The sequence below is a fragment of the Haemaphysalis longicornis genome, unplaced genomic scaffold, assembly GCF_048455015.1.
Source record: "Haemaphysalis longicornis isolate Haplotype H1 unplaced genomic scaffold, Haemaphysalis longicornis Haplotype H1 scaffold_5, whole genome shotgun sequence".
Lineage (NCBI taxonomy): Eukaryota > Metazoa > Arthropoda > Arachnida > Ixodida > Ixodidae > Haemaphysalis > Haemaphysalis longicornis.
Window position 1 is genome coordinate 40,274,760 of NW_027526385.1, and position 14,928 is coordinate 40,289,687.

The 14,928-nt window shown below is 46.2% G+C and overlaps 1 protein-coding gene across 1 annotated transcript in view; it reads left to right on the plus strand.

Moving 5' to 3' along the window:
- The window catches only part of LOC144138089 (4-pyridoxate dehydrogenase-like), a 32,371-nt gene extending 21,617 nt beyond the window's left edge, over nt 1-10,754 (plus strand). The window contains exons 9-11 of the mRNA XM_077670181.1: nt 3,069-3,246; nt 4,441-4,660; nt 10,339-10,754. Coding sequence (XP_077526307.1) covers nt 3,069-3,246; nt 4,441-4,660; nt 10,339-10,477 — 537 coding nt within the window. The 3' untranslated portion in view covers nt 10,478-10,754. The remainder of the gene's footprint in view (nt 1-3,068; nt 3,247-4,440; nt 4,661-10,338) is intronic.
- Nucleotides 10,755-14,928: the final 4,174 nt, after the last annotated feature.

A 14,928-nucleotide genomic window follows, 5' to 3' on the forward strand; every position in this document is an offset into this window, starting at 1 on the left:
ATGTTCGTCTTCCTCCATCACTCACAACTCCGCGCCGCACGTGCCTCCTAAACTTCCTTTGTGGCGCGCACTTATCGCTGCGCCGGCGGCCTCCTCTTCTTCCTCCGCCAGATGGTGACACAGGTTCCGCGCACGTCTCCGTTCCCTCCTCGCCTATCTCTCCCCTGCCGCCTATATCCCCGCCATCGGGCCGTTGCTCCGTGCCGGGCGCTTGCGGAAGGGGGTGTGGTTCGACCTCTAGCTCTCAACGTCAAAACTGGTCACCCCGCCAAGAGCGCCTGAGGTGGCGTAGTGTAGCTTTCGCTTCAAAAGATATCACGGCACGATGTATGCTTCATATTCACGCTCTTTTTTGCAGCGGAGGTGTCATAGGTCGAGCCTTTTCCTAAGTCTTCTGTAGGTAGTGGGTCACGCACGGGTAGGAGCAGGTGCCCACACCCGCAGGCGGCCTCACAGAAACGGGTTTCCAGACCCACCGATAGAGGGCTCGGTGGTCTCACAGGGGCGGGTTCCTCTCCCTCCTGCCTGGAAATGGAGAGTGAGAGGGAGCCTACCGGCGCTGAAGTTTAGCTGCCGATTCCTTTGCGAGAAACGATGTAGAATTGGCGCAGCGGCGGCGCTTCCGTTCTTGGGCAAGCGCCCGTCGACGTTCAAGCCGACACAAGGGAACCACAGCTCCGCTGTTTCAGCAGATTTCGCGCTGGGTGGAACTGGGTTCCATTTTCTTTGTTAGCCGACAACTAACAAAGAACATACGGCGTGTACTGCCCGCCCGCAACCTGCACCTTTATGATTGGACTTGCGCAAAACAAACGGGGACGAGGAAGGAACGACAAGGACGAGCGCACTCTAACAACTGGTTTAATTTCTTAGACCAGTTAGACCTATTTTTTTAGACCTAATTTAGACCTAATTTCAGTTAAACCTAATTTCTTAGACCTATCTTAGAGGAAACTTAGGTGTTGTTTTCGCATCCTAAACAAAATTCAAGAGAGATTGTGGAGCGTTTTTAATCTCGCAGCACAAAGACAAGTGCATCAGCCACCCTTCTGTGGCCTTGTTAGATAAGGAATTGACGCTGCTGTCGCCTTTTTTGTAGACGCTGATCTACTTATGTGATGCGTGTGCGCTGTAAAGCTTTTACTGAGATGTTGTACGCAGGTCTGTAGGGTATATACGTCTTTCTTCCAAGAAATTAAACCAGTTGTTAGAGTGCGCTCGTCCTTGTCGTTCCTTCCTCGTCCCCGTTTGTTTTGCGCAAGTCCAATCATGAATCGTTTCCAACTAGGCCGGCTTGATGTGATGCTGCACCTTTAGCCTCACTACTTTTGCACTGTGTAACGTGAAATAGTTTTGAGCGTGGATCACTTGGTTAGTACGGTAAAAGGTCGTTAATTGGAACTGGAAGGGAACCATAAAATTGTTCGAATTAAGCGGAGTGCGAATTAGCGGGAGGTGCTACAATTAATGCAGAACTCACAGAAGCCACCTCTGGACTCGTTATCGCGAATCAGGTGCGACTACACGTTTGTGGCAGGCGGTTTTGTAAATAATAATGGCATGCGCAGGAGCACTGGCGCCGGTGGCATGGCGCCCTTTGTAGAAACGAAATAAGCTGTTGCAGGGGCGTAGCACGCACCATGCTGTTGTTTTATGTCTCGTTGTTTTGCATTTCTAGTCATTTTGGTTTGGTTTGGATTTGCAACACATTGTAATCACTCTGGGCCGACTTCTTCTGTGATGAGCGATGGAAACCAGGGGATCATAGTTCGAATTAACCGTTCTGGATACCGACGCGTTCGAATTATCGGGAGTTTTCCCCCATTGAAATATACAGGGCTGTGCCGGGACCAGGGCGTAAGTTCGAATTAACCGGAAGCTCCAATTAACCGAGTTCGAATTAACGAGCTTTTACTCTATTACCTTTAAAGTGTGCGCACTAAAAGACATTTTGTAACGATACACATGGCAAAAGGTTTACGTTTATAAGACACTTTGCGGTCAAAGTGTATTTTGTATTGAAGTGTGTGAGCCACATTGTCTGACTTACGAATACTCCCAAGTTTGGTTTTGCAAAAGAAATGAATAGTCATTTTGTTCCTCAAGTGAATGGAATTAACTTATTACACATTTGCTACCTTCTACCAGACGAAATGAATCTGAAGCCATTAATAAAACGCTCACCAATGATCCAGAGCCAGCACTAGCCTATTTAATGCTGCACTTAGCCTCTTGACCTGTTGCTGCTTGCGTTTAAAGGGACAGACAACCGATTTTTGTGGAGTGCATGTCGTCTAACTCGTATGAAGCCAGCGTTTTATATATTGGGGTAGCCGCAAGGAATTTATAAATAAACAGGCGGAAACAATGTTAAATTTGCTCTAAAATTTCTGAAGCCTGAAAGGTGTACACGGACGGTAGTGTCACTTTTAAACACTACATGGCACCAAACGGATCTGTCGGCTTCAATGAATGATTCAAGAACCACACATAGGAATAAAAATTACTGCACTTTATTATTGTTTGATCTGGGGACATAATCTTAAATGACTCTTTTCGTCTCAGGAAATGTTCAAAATTTGTCCCTGCGTAGCTCAGTGCCATGGTTTCTAGCATTCCTTTTAACAGCACACTTTAGGTTAGTAGATCTGAAACTTACACTTTCAAATGTTCTAGGGCCCCACCAGAAAAGCCGTTTTAGTTGAAGTTGTTCAAGTGACGCCATTTCTTTTGGAATAGAGAGCGTATACTCCACAAAAAGGCGTTGTGTCTCTAAATATTCGTTATGTAATTATATCACTGTCTTTAAGTAGTCAACCACGTGCGAAGGATTACAAGTTCACGGAGGGTGCAGTAGGAACTTTAGTGGTTGTTGGTGCCCCATCGAAACACTTAATGGAGAATGTGTTAAACCTTTTGTTGGCTGAAGCACGTGGCACGTAAAATTTCATTAGTTAAACTTAGTACATTGAAGGAGTGGTAAAGTGTCCGAAGTATTCGAAGTGTCCGAAGTTAAAGTACGAAGTTTCAGTAAAAAGCGTGACTCTGAAGAGGAAACTTGTTACCAGGTCTACGAGAAATACTACAAGCCAATGGAAGGCAAGAAGGGCTTCTTCGTCACACTTATCATGATCCAACCGAAGTCACGAGGAAGGGTGTCTCTCAACATGACGAAGCCCGCGGGCAAGCCACTCATCGACCCGGCGTTTCTGTCCAACAAGGAGGACGTCAAGAGGACTGTTAAGGGTGCGAGATAACGCCTTATTTGCTCTGTGCTCTTTACCTAGTGTAATCAACACGGGAAGTGGGGGTGATTTTTTCCCAGCGGAGCTGTTGTTGGTTCAGCATTTACATCCGTATGCTGAAGGTCTTGCGTACCGCAGGGGTACGGGCCGGTGACGATGATGATTCTTAGAGGTCCTCCATTTGTATCGGGACGTTGGTTGTTACTAACCGACTTGCCTGTGTCATTCTGCCTATTTTCCCTACGCTTAACTAACCGAATGGGTTAGCCCCCCCCCCCCCCCCAGTTTTAAACTCCCATCTCTTCCCCCCTCCGTTCCCTTGCACACCTGCTTACCCCCCCCCTTGTGTTCTAAATTCTAATTCGGTATATTACTCATCCTACGTCCCACTCTCTTCCCTACTATTCTTCAACCACTACTCCAGCCGCCCCTTCGTCACCTCTATGGCCTTGAAGTTGAGTGTCCCCCTCACATCAAATCCCAAAGCCTCCGCCGACGTCGTTTCCCCATCTTCCCGCCGCGGTCGTATCTCTGTCCAGACTATGACAATGTGCTCTACGGTCTCCCGACTCCCGATCCCTACCGCAGCATGCATAAGTTTCGTCGTGTTGCCTGTAGTTAGCCGTGTACTCCCGCGTTCTTAGACCCCTCCCCCCCGTGCTTCTTCAAAGAGCAATTTGCCTCAGGATTTGAGCTTCTATAGCATTTAATTTCTTGTGTGGAGTATGAAAAGTACTTCTTTTTTCCATAATAAGCGAGAGTATTTCTCCATATTTTTCACGGAGGAGAGTGTGATAAGCGTGATCGTCAGATGTGCGGTGTCTGAGTTCACGCACTGCCTTGTCCGCTGCTTCATTACCTTCCAGCCACTTATTGGTTGCCCTGTTGTCACCTCGCAGCAAACTCGTTCCGGCGCATTCCGCAATTCGTGAAAACACTGCATTTTGCGTCACTCTGCAAAGCGGCTGTGGCAGTGTGCGGAGTTTTATGTTTTTATTATTTTTATGTTCATGAGACCTATCGTAAAAATTCTGAACCGCAACTTGCTTGCGTTTTCTGTGCTCAAATGTTTTTCGCGAAAAATTTCCCCCGCGTAATGAACCCATCCCTAAATTTGCATCATAATTTTTGGAGAAAAAGTGCGATCATTACGCGAGTAAATACGGTAAACCGGCGTTGCTGTTTTTCGCTACAGGAATCATGAGGATTCGGAAGCTGCTCGAAGCCGACGGTCTTAAGGCGAAAGGTGCCGAGCTGTGGGATGTGCCGTATCCTCCGTGCGAAAGTGCGGGGCCCATCTGGAGTGCAGCGTACCTCGACTGCTTCGTCAGGCAGACGGCCTTTCCAGCCGCGCACGTCTGCTGCACGGCCGCCATGGGTCACCATCCGGGGGCGGTGGTGGACGAGAGACTCAGGTACGGCTCTCGCCACAGTTGCCAGAGTGGCTGTGTCGCACCTTTAAAAAGGGGCCGTGAAGGCGAAATACAAGTTTGTTCAGTTTGAAAAAACTGGCCTTTTGTAACTCACTCAACTCCATTGCAGTCATAAAAGACGTTTAAATGAGCCATGAAGAGAAAACACAAGTTTGGTTCATTCAAAAGATTGCCTCGTTAGAGCCATACTGACACCAGTTTTAACGCAAACTTCGCTCAAATAAGCTACATAATTAGGAAAAAAAAGAATGGCCATGCGAACCACTAGCTCATTTCCCGCAACAGAACTGGCCGATTGAATCAAGCAACCGTGTCTAACGTGACCATATTTGTCGAGCGCACAGTATGTTTGACGAAGCGATTATTTTCTCCCTGAACAAAAACAAGCCGGGTTTAAATACGGTCAAAAACAATCCAAAGGCAGAAAACGGCTTGCCACGGTATGATGGCGCCATCTAGGTTCACTAACGGTAAACAAGGCTTCCCAATCGTGGCCTCCGCGATTTGCTGCCGGCGGCGCGCCGCCGGTAGCCGATCGCGGAGGCCACGTCCCAATCGGCTGCAGAGCGGTCGATTCATGTGGTGTCATTGCAGACCACGAAAACGCACGATTTAGCGGGAAAATCAAAATTTTAACTTAAACCTAATTTCTCAGTGAATAAAGCATCGTCTGCATTGGTACAAGCGCTGGGGGTACTGAAAGCACGAAATCTTTCGAATAACACAAACTTGTATTTTGTCTCCAGGGCTCCTTTAAACAAAAAATAACGCAGGAAATATTTCAAGTATTTCAAATTTCGCGCTATGGTGACGTAACGCGGGCACGAGTGACATAATGGGCCTCCTTGATTATCAGTCCCGGATCGTCCGCGGACTGCCCGAGACGCGATCCGGCGCTCGATTTTCCCATGTATTCCTATGGGGCTCCCGGTCCGAATGCAGTCCTCGGACTGCCCGCGGACCGTCCAGGACTGGTAAATCGAGGAGGCCCAATGTATGGGCCAGCACTAAAGTAGTTATGTGGGTTAACTGCACTTTCGCATTCAAGTGATACGATCGAACTGAGCTAGAAGCCCCGCTACACTCGCCCAGTCTTGTTTCCTGGCGGTGGCTTAGGCGGTGGCCACCAATCATGGTACAGACATTTTGTGACGTCCCAGAGAAAATGCCGGAACATGGCTGGGGAGTCGCCACTGCTTCATATGTTTTCTTTAAAAGTTCGATTACTTGTTTGCAGTTCGCGATAAAATTGATATAATTGTTATAGGTACACAGGAGTATTTTTAACGAACCAAACATGTACATTGTGTTCAACAAAATACAAGCTTGGCTTTTATACAATAACAATGATGCAAGTTGCATCATACTCTTCAAACAAATGATGTATAAGTACAAGAGGCGACTCACCAGCTGCTTTCTGGACAGGTCTTTATGACGTCACAAGATCTTATTTGGGCGATTTTCGGCCGCCGGCCAATGACAACGCCGAGCAACATGAGTGTTGGCTCTAAAGAGTGCGTCTATTTCATGTGGTCGTACAACTTCCATCCGTGCTGACGTGCATTTAACACAATGATAACTGTGCTTTAAGTATTACCTCTGTTGAGTCACTGCTGACGTCTTGTATTGCTACATTTGGAAGTACTTCTTGGTCTTCCTTTTTTTCGGTTAAAAAATGCCTTTCGTGGTTGGGATGGAGAAGATCGAGGTACCAAAAGCTAGTTCCTTCACATTCAGCGCAGCTGTATTTTGTCTTCATGGCTGCTTTAAAGAGTTAGGGCAGCTGTGGTCTACCGTCGTCTGACCTTTTTTAACTTTCCCCACCTTCATTTTCTGCTTCGTCCGTGGAGGCCACGTCGTAAGTTGAGTCTCGTGGAAATAAAGTAATACCAGTTAGTTATATTGCCGCGGGGACAGTGACGCTGAAATAAGGACGCTTCTGAAATAAAGATTGCATGGTGTCAGACGTTGCTGCCTCTCGACCTTTTGTGGTTGCAGTGCATGTATTGTATACAGTGTAAATAGTTCATTAAACATGGCTGACGGGTCTCCACCGTGTAACAGTTTTTCTGGAGATAGCGGAGAGCAGTATACAAAAAATTGGCCGCGTATCTGCTCCTTTCGTTGCAAATGTCGTCAAAAGACGATAGACTTTGTAGGCATTTGCCAAGGAAATGCCCCCCTTTGCTTTCCCGCTCACCTCTGATGCTGTTCCTGTTCCGTCGCGCTCATTCCAAGGTAAACACACTAAAGGTTTGCGCAAGGCGATTTGAAGTTACCAAGTTCCACTGCTACAGGCCGGGTTTCTCGATGCCAGCGCTGCAGTACGGCGGAGACGCGCGTGAATGGAGGTGGCCGACTAGAAGGTTTAGAGAGCCGCGTGGCCGTGCTCCACGTGCGTTCCAAGCAGAACGTGGAACCTAGCTAGTGGAACCTTTCGGTGCTGTTGCCGCGTGATTTTTCATAGGCCGCCAGGAGGCGGCGGTTTTCTGCAGTAGATATAGAATATCATTTGCTATAGAAAAACAAGGGATCCATAAATTTTTAATAAAGGAACACTGTAAATATTCCTTGTGTACTAATTTACTGTGTTATATTTGCGTAATGTCTTGTTCTTCTTCAACATAGTTGTCAGGTATGAACGTATAAACCGGGCTTAGACGTTTACATGTGGCTGTGAGTATATAAAACTATTGCGCAATATCAATTTTACTTTGGCCGGGTGGCTGAATCGAGTCACAGAAGACAGACAGACAGACGGGATGCTCGCCGTGGAAACAGTGAAGCATTTTGGGGAGGTCACGGGGAGTCTGGTAAATTGGGGAAAATGCCTGGGGTTTTGGCACGGTGAATGGATGTCAACGCCAGCGATCTTTACTAATGTAGCTTGGGTAACCACCCCAGTAAAGTACTTGGGAACCCCTCTGAAATAGTGTAGCGACAGTGAGCCCTACTGGCGGGGGCAGGTGCAATCACTGAAAGAGAAAGTGGAAAAAATGAAAGCAACTGGACTGTCAGTGTTCGCGAGATCCACGACTTGTAATCTTTTCTTCGTGGCAAAGCTTTGGTTCGTTATGCAAGTGCTGCATTGTTCGCGTTTGAATTTGCAGAAACTACATCGCGTATTTGCTGTTTTTGTGTGGGGGTCCACGTGGGAGAGGAGCAGTAGGACGAATTTGTTTCGGCGTAAACGCGACGGAGGATTAGGACTGACTCATCTGTTTGTACGGCAACTCGTAAACCGATTTTTGTTTTTACGCGATGTACAGGACCCTTTTCTACGCACTGTAATGCAAGTTCGGTTAAGGCGTGCTTTGTCAGAATTTGTGGTTTCTTCAAGTTGCATGCCAGGTGGTGTCCATGGATATTTTAAAGAAATTGTTTTGTCATTCCGATTTTTATCAACGCGTTTTTCGATGCAATATCTGGCCAGTGTAACTAGGAAAAAATTATATAAGGATGTATGTGACGTAGTCTTCCCAGTGCCACTGTATAGAGCTCTGTACAGCAATGGTCCAGGACAAGATGTTTTAAAAGGAGTCAAACGAATGGAAGTGTCACCTGGGGCAAAGACTTTCTTTTTTAAATTGCAAACGGGTACACTTTCAGTCGATACTTGGATGAATGAAAGGGGGCTCTCGGTTCCATGGGGAACCAACTGCCCCATTTGCAAACAACCCGAAACTGTGGAGCATGTTTTTCTTCATTGTTGGGCCGCAGTGTTCCTTTGGGATGTCCTCCAACGGTCACTCCAGAAAGATTTTCCACTTAGTCCACACGGTATTCGTTTTTTGTGCATTGATAGAGAGGATGGTGTACCATTTGACAGTGTCATGTTGTTAGGTCTGCACAGCATTTGGCGTTCTAGCATGGCTTGGCTGCATTGCGATGTCGACGCGCGGCCAACGAGACAGTATTTTAGGGAAAGTGTGTCACAGTTTGTTGAAGTTCAGAGAGCGAAGAACATTCCACCAGAGTGGTTGTCTAAAATTGAACCTCTGACTACGCTTAGGGAATTTTAAATGACAACACCGGCCCTGGGGGGCATGGTGGCATTACTGTGATTTTTTTCTTTGTCATTGTACCTGGTACCTGGTGTTGCTGTCCGAGATGGGCAATAAAGAAAAAAAAGACAGACGGACAGACAGACAGACATACAGAGAGACCAAAATTTCTGGGTTTAAGTAGCCCAAGAAAGACCATCGTCCTTAAAATCGACCATTCGCAGCAGACGCTTGTTTTAACCCCCAACGATGTGCGACACCAGCCGGGACCCATCGCGTACCGCACCCATTTCACTGCAGCCTACCGCCATCCATTTTGTTTGTGATATCGCCTGTTTCATCCGAGTTGATAAATTGTTTTTGCCAATCGCAAGGTTTTTCTTAGTTGCTCTTAAAATTCGCTATTTTAACACCTTTTCAATGTTTGTCACGTTGTAGTTGCCCTGCTTCTGTTACTAAATGTCGACAACTACGCCAATTCGATTTTAACCTCCGTTCTTGACACTGTCAAGAAGATTATAAATTACTTTGTTTTCTGAGATAGCAAGTGTTTTAAGCACTGTTCCTCCGACGGCTACTACTGACGGATTATCGTGGTTAGGTGGTCTGACTTTATGGCAGTGGTTCAAAACAAATTCTTAAGGTCTTACAGGAAAGAGCCTAGCGTAATTTAAAACTCGTGCCTCCTCCTCACTGGCTGCAAGTTCGACATTGTTCGTTTTTCAGGTTTTATCTTTTCTCCTTTAAGATATAGACAGGTTCTGCTTCTCACCATCCATTGATATCTGCTCTTCGCCTTCCCTAGCACCTGGACATCGTGCACAATAACCGATTGGCACTTAAAACGAATCCGATTGCGCTGAATTGAGGTTGCTGCTTGGCGCAACTGTGTCCTTGTTGCTCTAACGTGTTTGCGGTGGAAATGGTTGACTAGTCGATAGACCACATTGTAGTGTCATTGGTGGGGAAAGAGGCAATAACATTCTGCAAAAGTGCGTTAATTTGTGTCAGTTTTTGTGAGGGCTAGGAGCGCGAGATAGTAGTGCAGCCATAAAAGCATTTCTCTAATTGTGTAATTTTCAAATGCTGCGCATGCGTAGGAGGAACAAAAGCAGCTGCCACTGCATCGTAAACGACATAGGGGCCGGCCAAGGCCTTGGTGAAAGGACGAGCTATGAAAATTTGGAGGCAAACAATGGACTCACCTTGCACACGATGCACGTTGAAGAAATCGAGGGTTGGACGGAAACCCGTCTGGTCAGGAAAACATATGGAAATAAAAACTGGCACCGACCCAGAATGTTTAAAATCCAAAAAAGACGTTTCGGCTCCCGTACGGGCGCCTTGTTCACAATGAAAAGTGGGGGCGAAAGTGATCCGGTTATGTTTGCTTCAAGATGTGACGTAGGCAACGTGCGTACGTGTACGCACGTTGCCTGGGGCGAAAGTGATCCGGTTATGTTTGCTTCAAGATGTGACGTAGGCAACGTGCGTACGTGTACGCACGTTGCCTACGTCACATCTTGAAGCAAACATAACCGGATCACTTTCGCCCCCACTTTTCATTGTGAACAAGGCGCCCGTACGGGAGCCGAAACGTCTTTGTGCTGGGGCACAACCAGGCTGATGATGATGGTGATGGTATCATATTTGCAGGGTTCAAGGAGGTGTGACCGGACTTAGAGTGGCCGACGCATCGGTTATGCCTGCCGTTACAACAGGAAACACAAACGCCCCCGTGATGATGATCGCGGCAAAAGCAGCCTCCATGATAATAGAAGACAACGCCTTCTAATCTGGCGCTGCCACTGCCATCTGGGCGCCAGTTATCCAGTGCCATGCTCCGCAATAAAGAAAGGGACTCCATCATAGCCGCTATGAGCTTGCGGCATGCTGTAAAATACACGACATGTAAATACTGTTCCGAATAGTTATTTTCGAGCCACGCATTGTCACGGGATTTTTAGATGATTGGTCACAGTGTATCGATTTTTGTTAGGAAGTTTGTTTTTAACATGAGTGACAAACGCTGTTGAGCGGCTCGCCCTAATAAAGCTGAAAACTGAAAATACCCTTGTATTGTCGTCTATTCCCTTTTAAGCCAGAAAAACAATTGGCTCCAATACATGCTGTGAAGATGGTTGGAAATCAAAGCTTTAAACGACACCCACAACAATTGCCCATTCAACGTCAATTGAATTCACACAAGTGGCTCTAAAAAGAATGAAACCAGATATTCTGCCTGCCGTTACCTAGAATTCGCGGGGGCGGCTTCCCGAATACAAGAGCGTCGGCCACGGCCGGGCTAGAGCGCTGGACGCCGCCGCTGCAGCCCGGTCATCCGTCGGCAGAAAGAAAACGGCGAGGAGCATCATTTGACGGGTGAGACAGCGGAACCTAGCCATCCTGATGTGCTAGCTCGGGGCTACAACACCGCGCTACAGAATCACGGACACCGAAACAATTCGGCATGTGAGATTAGTTATTCCCATTTACATTGATTTAAACTAGTTAGTCTAGTAAGTTCTAGAATTGCGAGAAAGCTGAGGGAACTTTTATGACCGCTATTTATCAGAACCGGTTGCTCCTTTCGCCTTTTGTAATACCTAATAAAACACGACTGAATTGGTATTCAACAGTTTAGAAAACGCAGTCCCGATCGTGGCTAGCCGTGCGCGAAAGCTGGCGTTTGTCTAGCGGCCAGATGTCTATATATGGTTTGTACATTTTGTTTTCCCGCCCTGCAAACCAATCCTTAACGCGTGTTTGCCGTACGACCACTAAATTCCGTCCTGTGCGGGTTACCCAGGAGGTGCTGTCGAACAATTTAATCAAGGCCTGCGAATCAAGCGCACAATGGACGCGAAGCTGCGCCAAAACATGCCCAAAACCACCAGACGCTGTAGCAGGCGACAAAGCCGGGTCGCGCCGATGCGCCCACTGGCGTGAGCGCAAGGGGAACGGTGGGTAAATTCGCCGCGCCATTTACACTGCGCTCTGTGAGTGAAAACCGCCCTCCCCCTCCGCAGCCGCGTAGGGAGTCCCGCACGCCACTAAAGAACCGTTTGCTGGTAGAGGTAGAAAGCTTCGGTTTAAAAGCGGGCTAGACGGGTACAGAAGAAGAGACAGTGACACGGGACGAGTGCTCAGATCTCGTGTCACTGTCGCTTCTTTGTCCCCCTCTAGTGCGCTTTTTATAATGTCGAAGTCGTATGACTAACTAGCCCAAATTTCTGCGTTGAAATAAATAACCACCTCTTTCTCTCTTGCCCTCTTTTCCCGGCTGTACTACTCCGATAGATCTTACTTCGGATTTTCTGCGCACCGCTGTGTAGCTTACTTGCGGTTACTAAAGCTCAAATTGTGTTTTAGCACGGTATAGCGAGCCTTAGGCACGTAGCATTATGCAGTAGAAGATTTCTGATTAACTGATGCTATTTATTATGTGTAATGTGGGCCTGAACCTTACACCCAAAGATGTTTAGTTCTCTAGGATATAGGCCGTCACCACGGTTGAGCAAACCGTATTTCTTGGTAAAGAAGCCCTGTGCCCCGTCTCTCTCTTGGGAGATGGGGAGTTATTCTGTTAAACCAAACCGCTACGGTAAAAATATTCGTTTCTAGCAGGCATTTCTCTTATTTAAATCGGGCAGCGTTAAAGCCTTCCCAGCAAAGACCAGCCGCCTTTAAGGTGAGTTGTTTCAGCAGTCGACAATGGCTTGCATGAGGACAGGGTGACCTTAAGTAGTTCTTTTTGTAGATGGCATTATTTATGCTGTATACGCATGGTATATTAGGCCAATATTCCGGCTTCAGTGGTGGCGTACCTTTGACAGATGATTATTCACAAAACTACTAATACAGCGGTCTATGGTGCACTTCACACCAAACGCGATATGGTCAGCGTGCAACCCTTGAAGAGGTACTGGGTTCAGGTTTCGAAGAAATAATGTGTCAGGTTGGCGTATGAGTCAGTATACTACTACTACTACTACTACTACTACTACTACTACTACTACTACTACTACTAGTACTCCTACTAATACTGATTTAATATTAAATGATATCGTTTATTACCAGTTTCGTATGGGATAAAGCGGGGCATGCCCATCAACAGGTATTTTGGCTCGAGGGTGTAGTTGTTGCGAGGTTTAATGGAAAGGAAGGCCTCTTGCCAGCGCGGGAAGAAGGAATGGAGGGGTTCAGTCCATGTAGAGGTTGTCTTCCACAGGGATAATTTACAAATCATCTAGACCACGGCTACATTGCGCGTACTAGGCCGCTTTCCGTGACACAAATGACAAAGGCGCAGGCCATGATAATGGCCTGCGACATTATGCGACATTAGGATAATGATAACGGGGCAGTGCTAAATCAAGGAGTTGACATCGAATGCGATGCGATGGGGACAGTAAGGACATGGGGGGGGGGGGGCAGAATACAGATGTCGGCCAATAACTTGTTCCGGAAGATTTCTTGTGGTCGGGTTAGAGTGGTGAAAGAGTTGAGAAATTGCAAGTCGGCGAAGTGGAAATAAAAGCACATACCTATATAAGCTTTGTCAAAGCTCAAGCAGATACATTGAAGGAAGAGGAGAAACGTAGAAACCATAGTTGTGTACAGATTAACAAAGTGTCAAACGGAACCAAGGGAAAACATAAACGCCATAGGTGTGGCAGTACCCATAAAGTTAACTTCCACGTGCACCAACGACTTCCTGGGGTAATAGACCAAATATTTAAGTAATGTAAACGCTGGAACATGATCATGAAGGCCAGTTTCAGGGGAAAAAAAAAACAAAGCGTGGCAATTGTATAACAGTTAACCATGTAATCCTAAAATACAACATTCAGGAAGCATAATAACCGTTGTTTCAATTGGTGTTAAAAGAATCTACAGACGATGCTTTAAAATGTCAGAAGGAATATGCTTTGAGGTGGTTTGAGATGATCATCGAAACCAATATTTCAGCTGGGAGGAGCGGCAAGAAAGGTAGTGCCGAACTTAAACAGTGTGATCACAGTGCCCGCAAACTCAAGCAGTAGAACGGAGGTTATAGCTTTGGATAGCCAGCACGTTACCTTTCAAATTTGATAAAAAAATGTTGTATAAATAGGTTTGCCACAACAGTGCATATATAAAAAAAAAACAATTTCACTTTAGAAACTGCGCTAATTTTCTACGAATCCCACTAGTTATCATGAAAGCATAGCGGCGGGGTCGTCAATCATGTAGTTTGCATTTCCCCGCGGATATAAAAGTGTGTTTGTTCGAAGCCGCGACGACAGATCTTCCGAGAACCAATCGACAGGGCTACATGCGTCATTTTTGCCGAATAGTGGGCGAAGTGTATTAGCTGCAGTCTCTTTCCAGTGAAGCTGTACTGTTCCGCTGTGAAAGAGGGTGCCAGAAAATCGATCCCTAAAACTACATGGTTTGTTGGGAAAATCTAAAGCGACAAAAGTGGTTTTGGGGAGGCAGAGAAGGAAAGTGGCTGACGGAAATTTACAATAATGGTTGCACCAACCGAGAAAAAATTGCGCGAAGATAAGTATTTACTGGACGTCTACATCAATTATTACTGTAGTGATAGTATTATCACCTGATCAATTTTCGTTACATATTAATATTATATTGGAATTAAGTAATTGAATTAGCGTTATAATTACATTAACCCAGCAGCACAGAATGTTGTCATTACAGGAAGAATATTGGTATTGTAAAATTTGTATGCAGAGACAAAAATTTCGACACCTATTAGAAATCAATTCTCTATCAACAAGAAAAATGACGCATGCGTTAACAAGTAATCATAGCAATTTTCGAGAGTTGTGCGATTTCGTTTTGGGCCCTTTGGTTTTTTATAGTTTTTATAGAGATTACGCTTCATTTCACTGCTCAGTTGCTATTTGGCGTTTTTATGGGTGTGTCATTCTCCATGTCTTAGGTGGTAACATTTTTATGTGCGTATTCTTAGCATGTAAAAGAACTTTTAATTAAAGTTCCCTTCCTTTCTTCTGAATTCCTTGAACTCTGTGCATCATCGTGCCCTGACGGCTTTATAGTTTAGGAAGAGCATTCAACGATCACACTCTGACGCAGTTGAACTTTAACACTTTAACGAATCTGGCACACCCGACCAGAAAGGGAGGAGGAGGAGGAGGAGAAACTTTATTTGACGGAAGAACTGATAGGTGGGCGGGGTCCTTCGTCCAGGGATCCGTTGGTTCTACGTGCCGTCGTCGC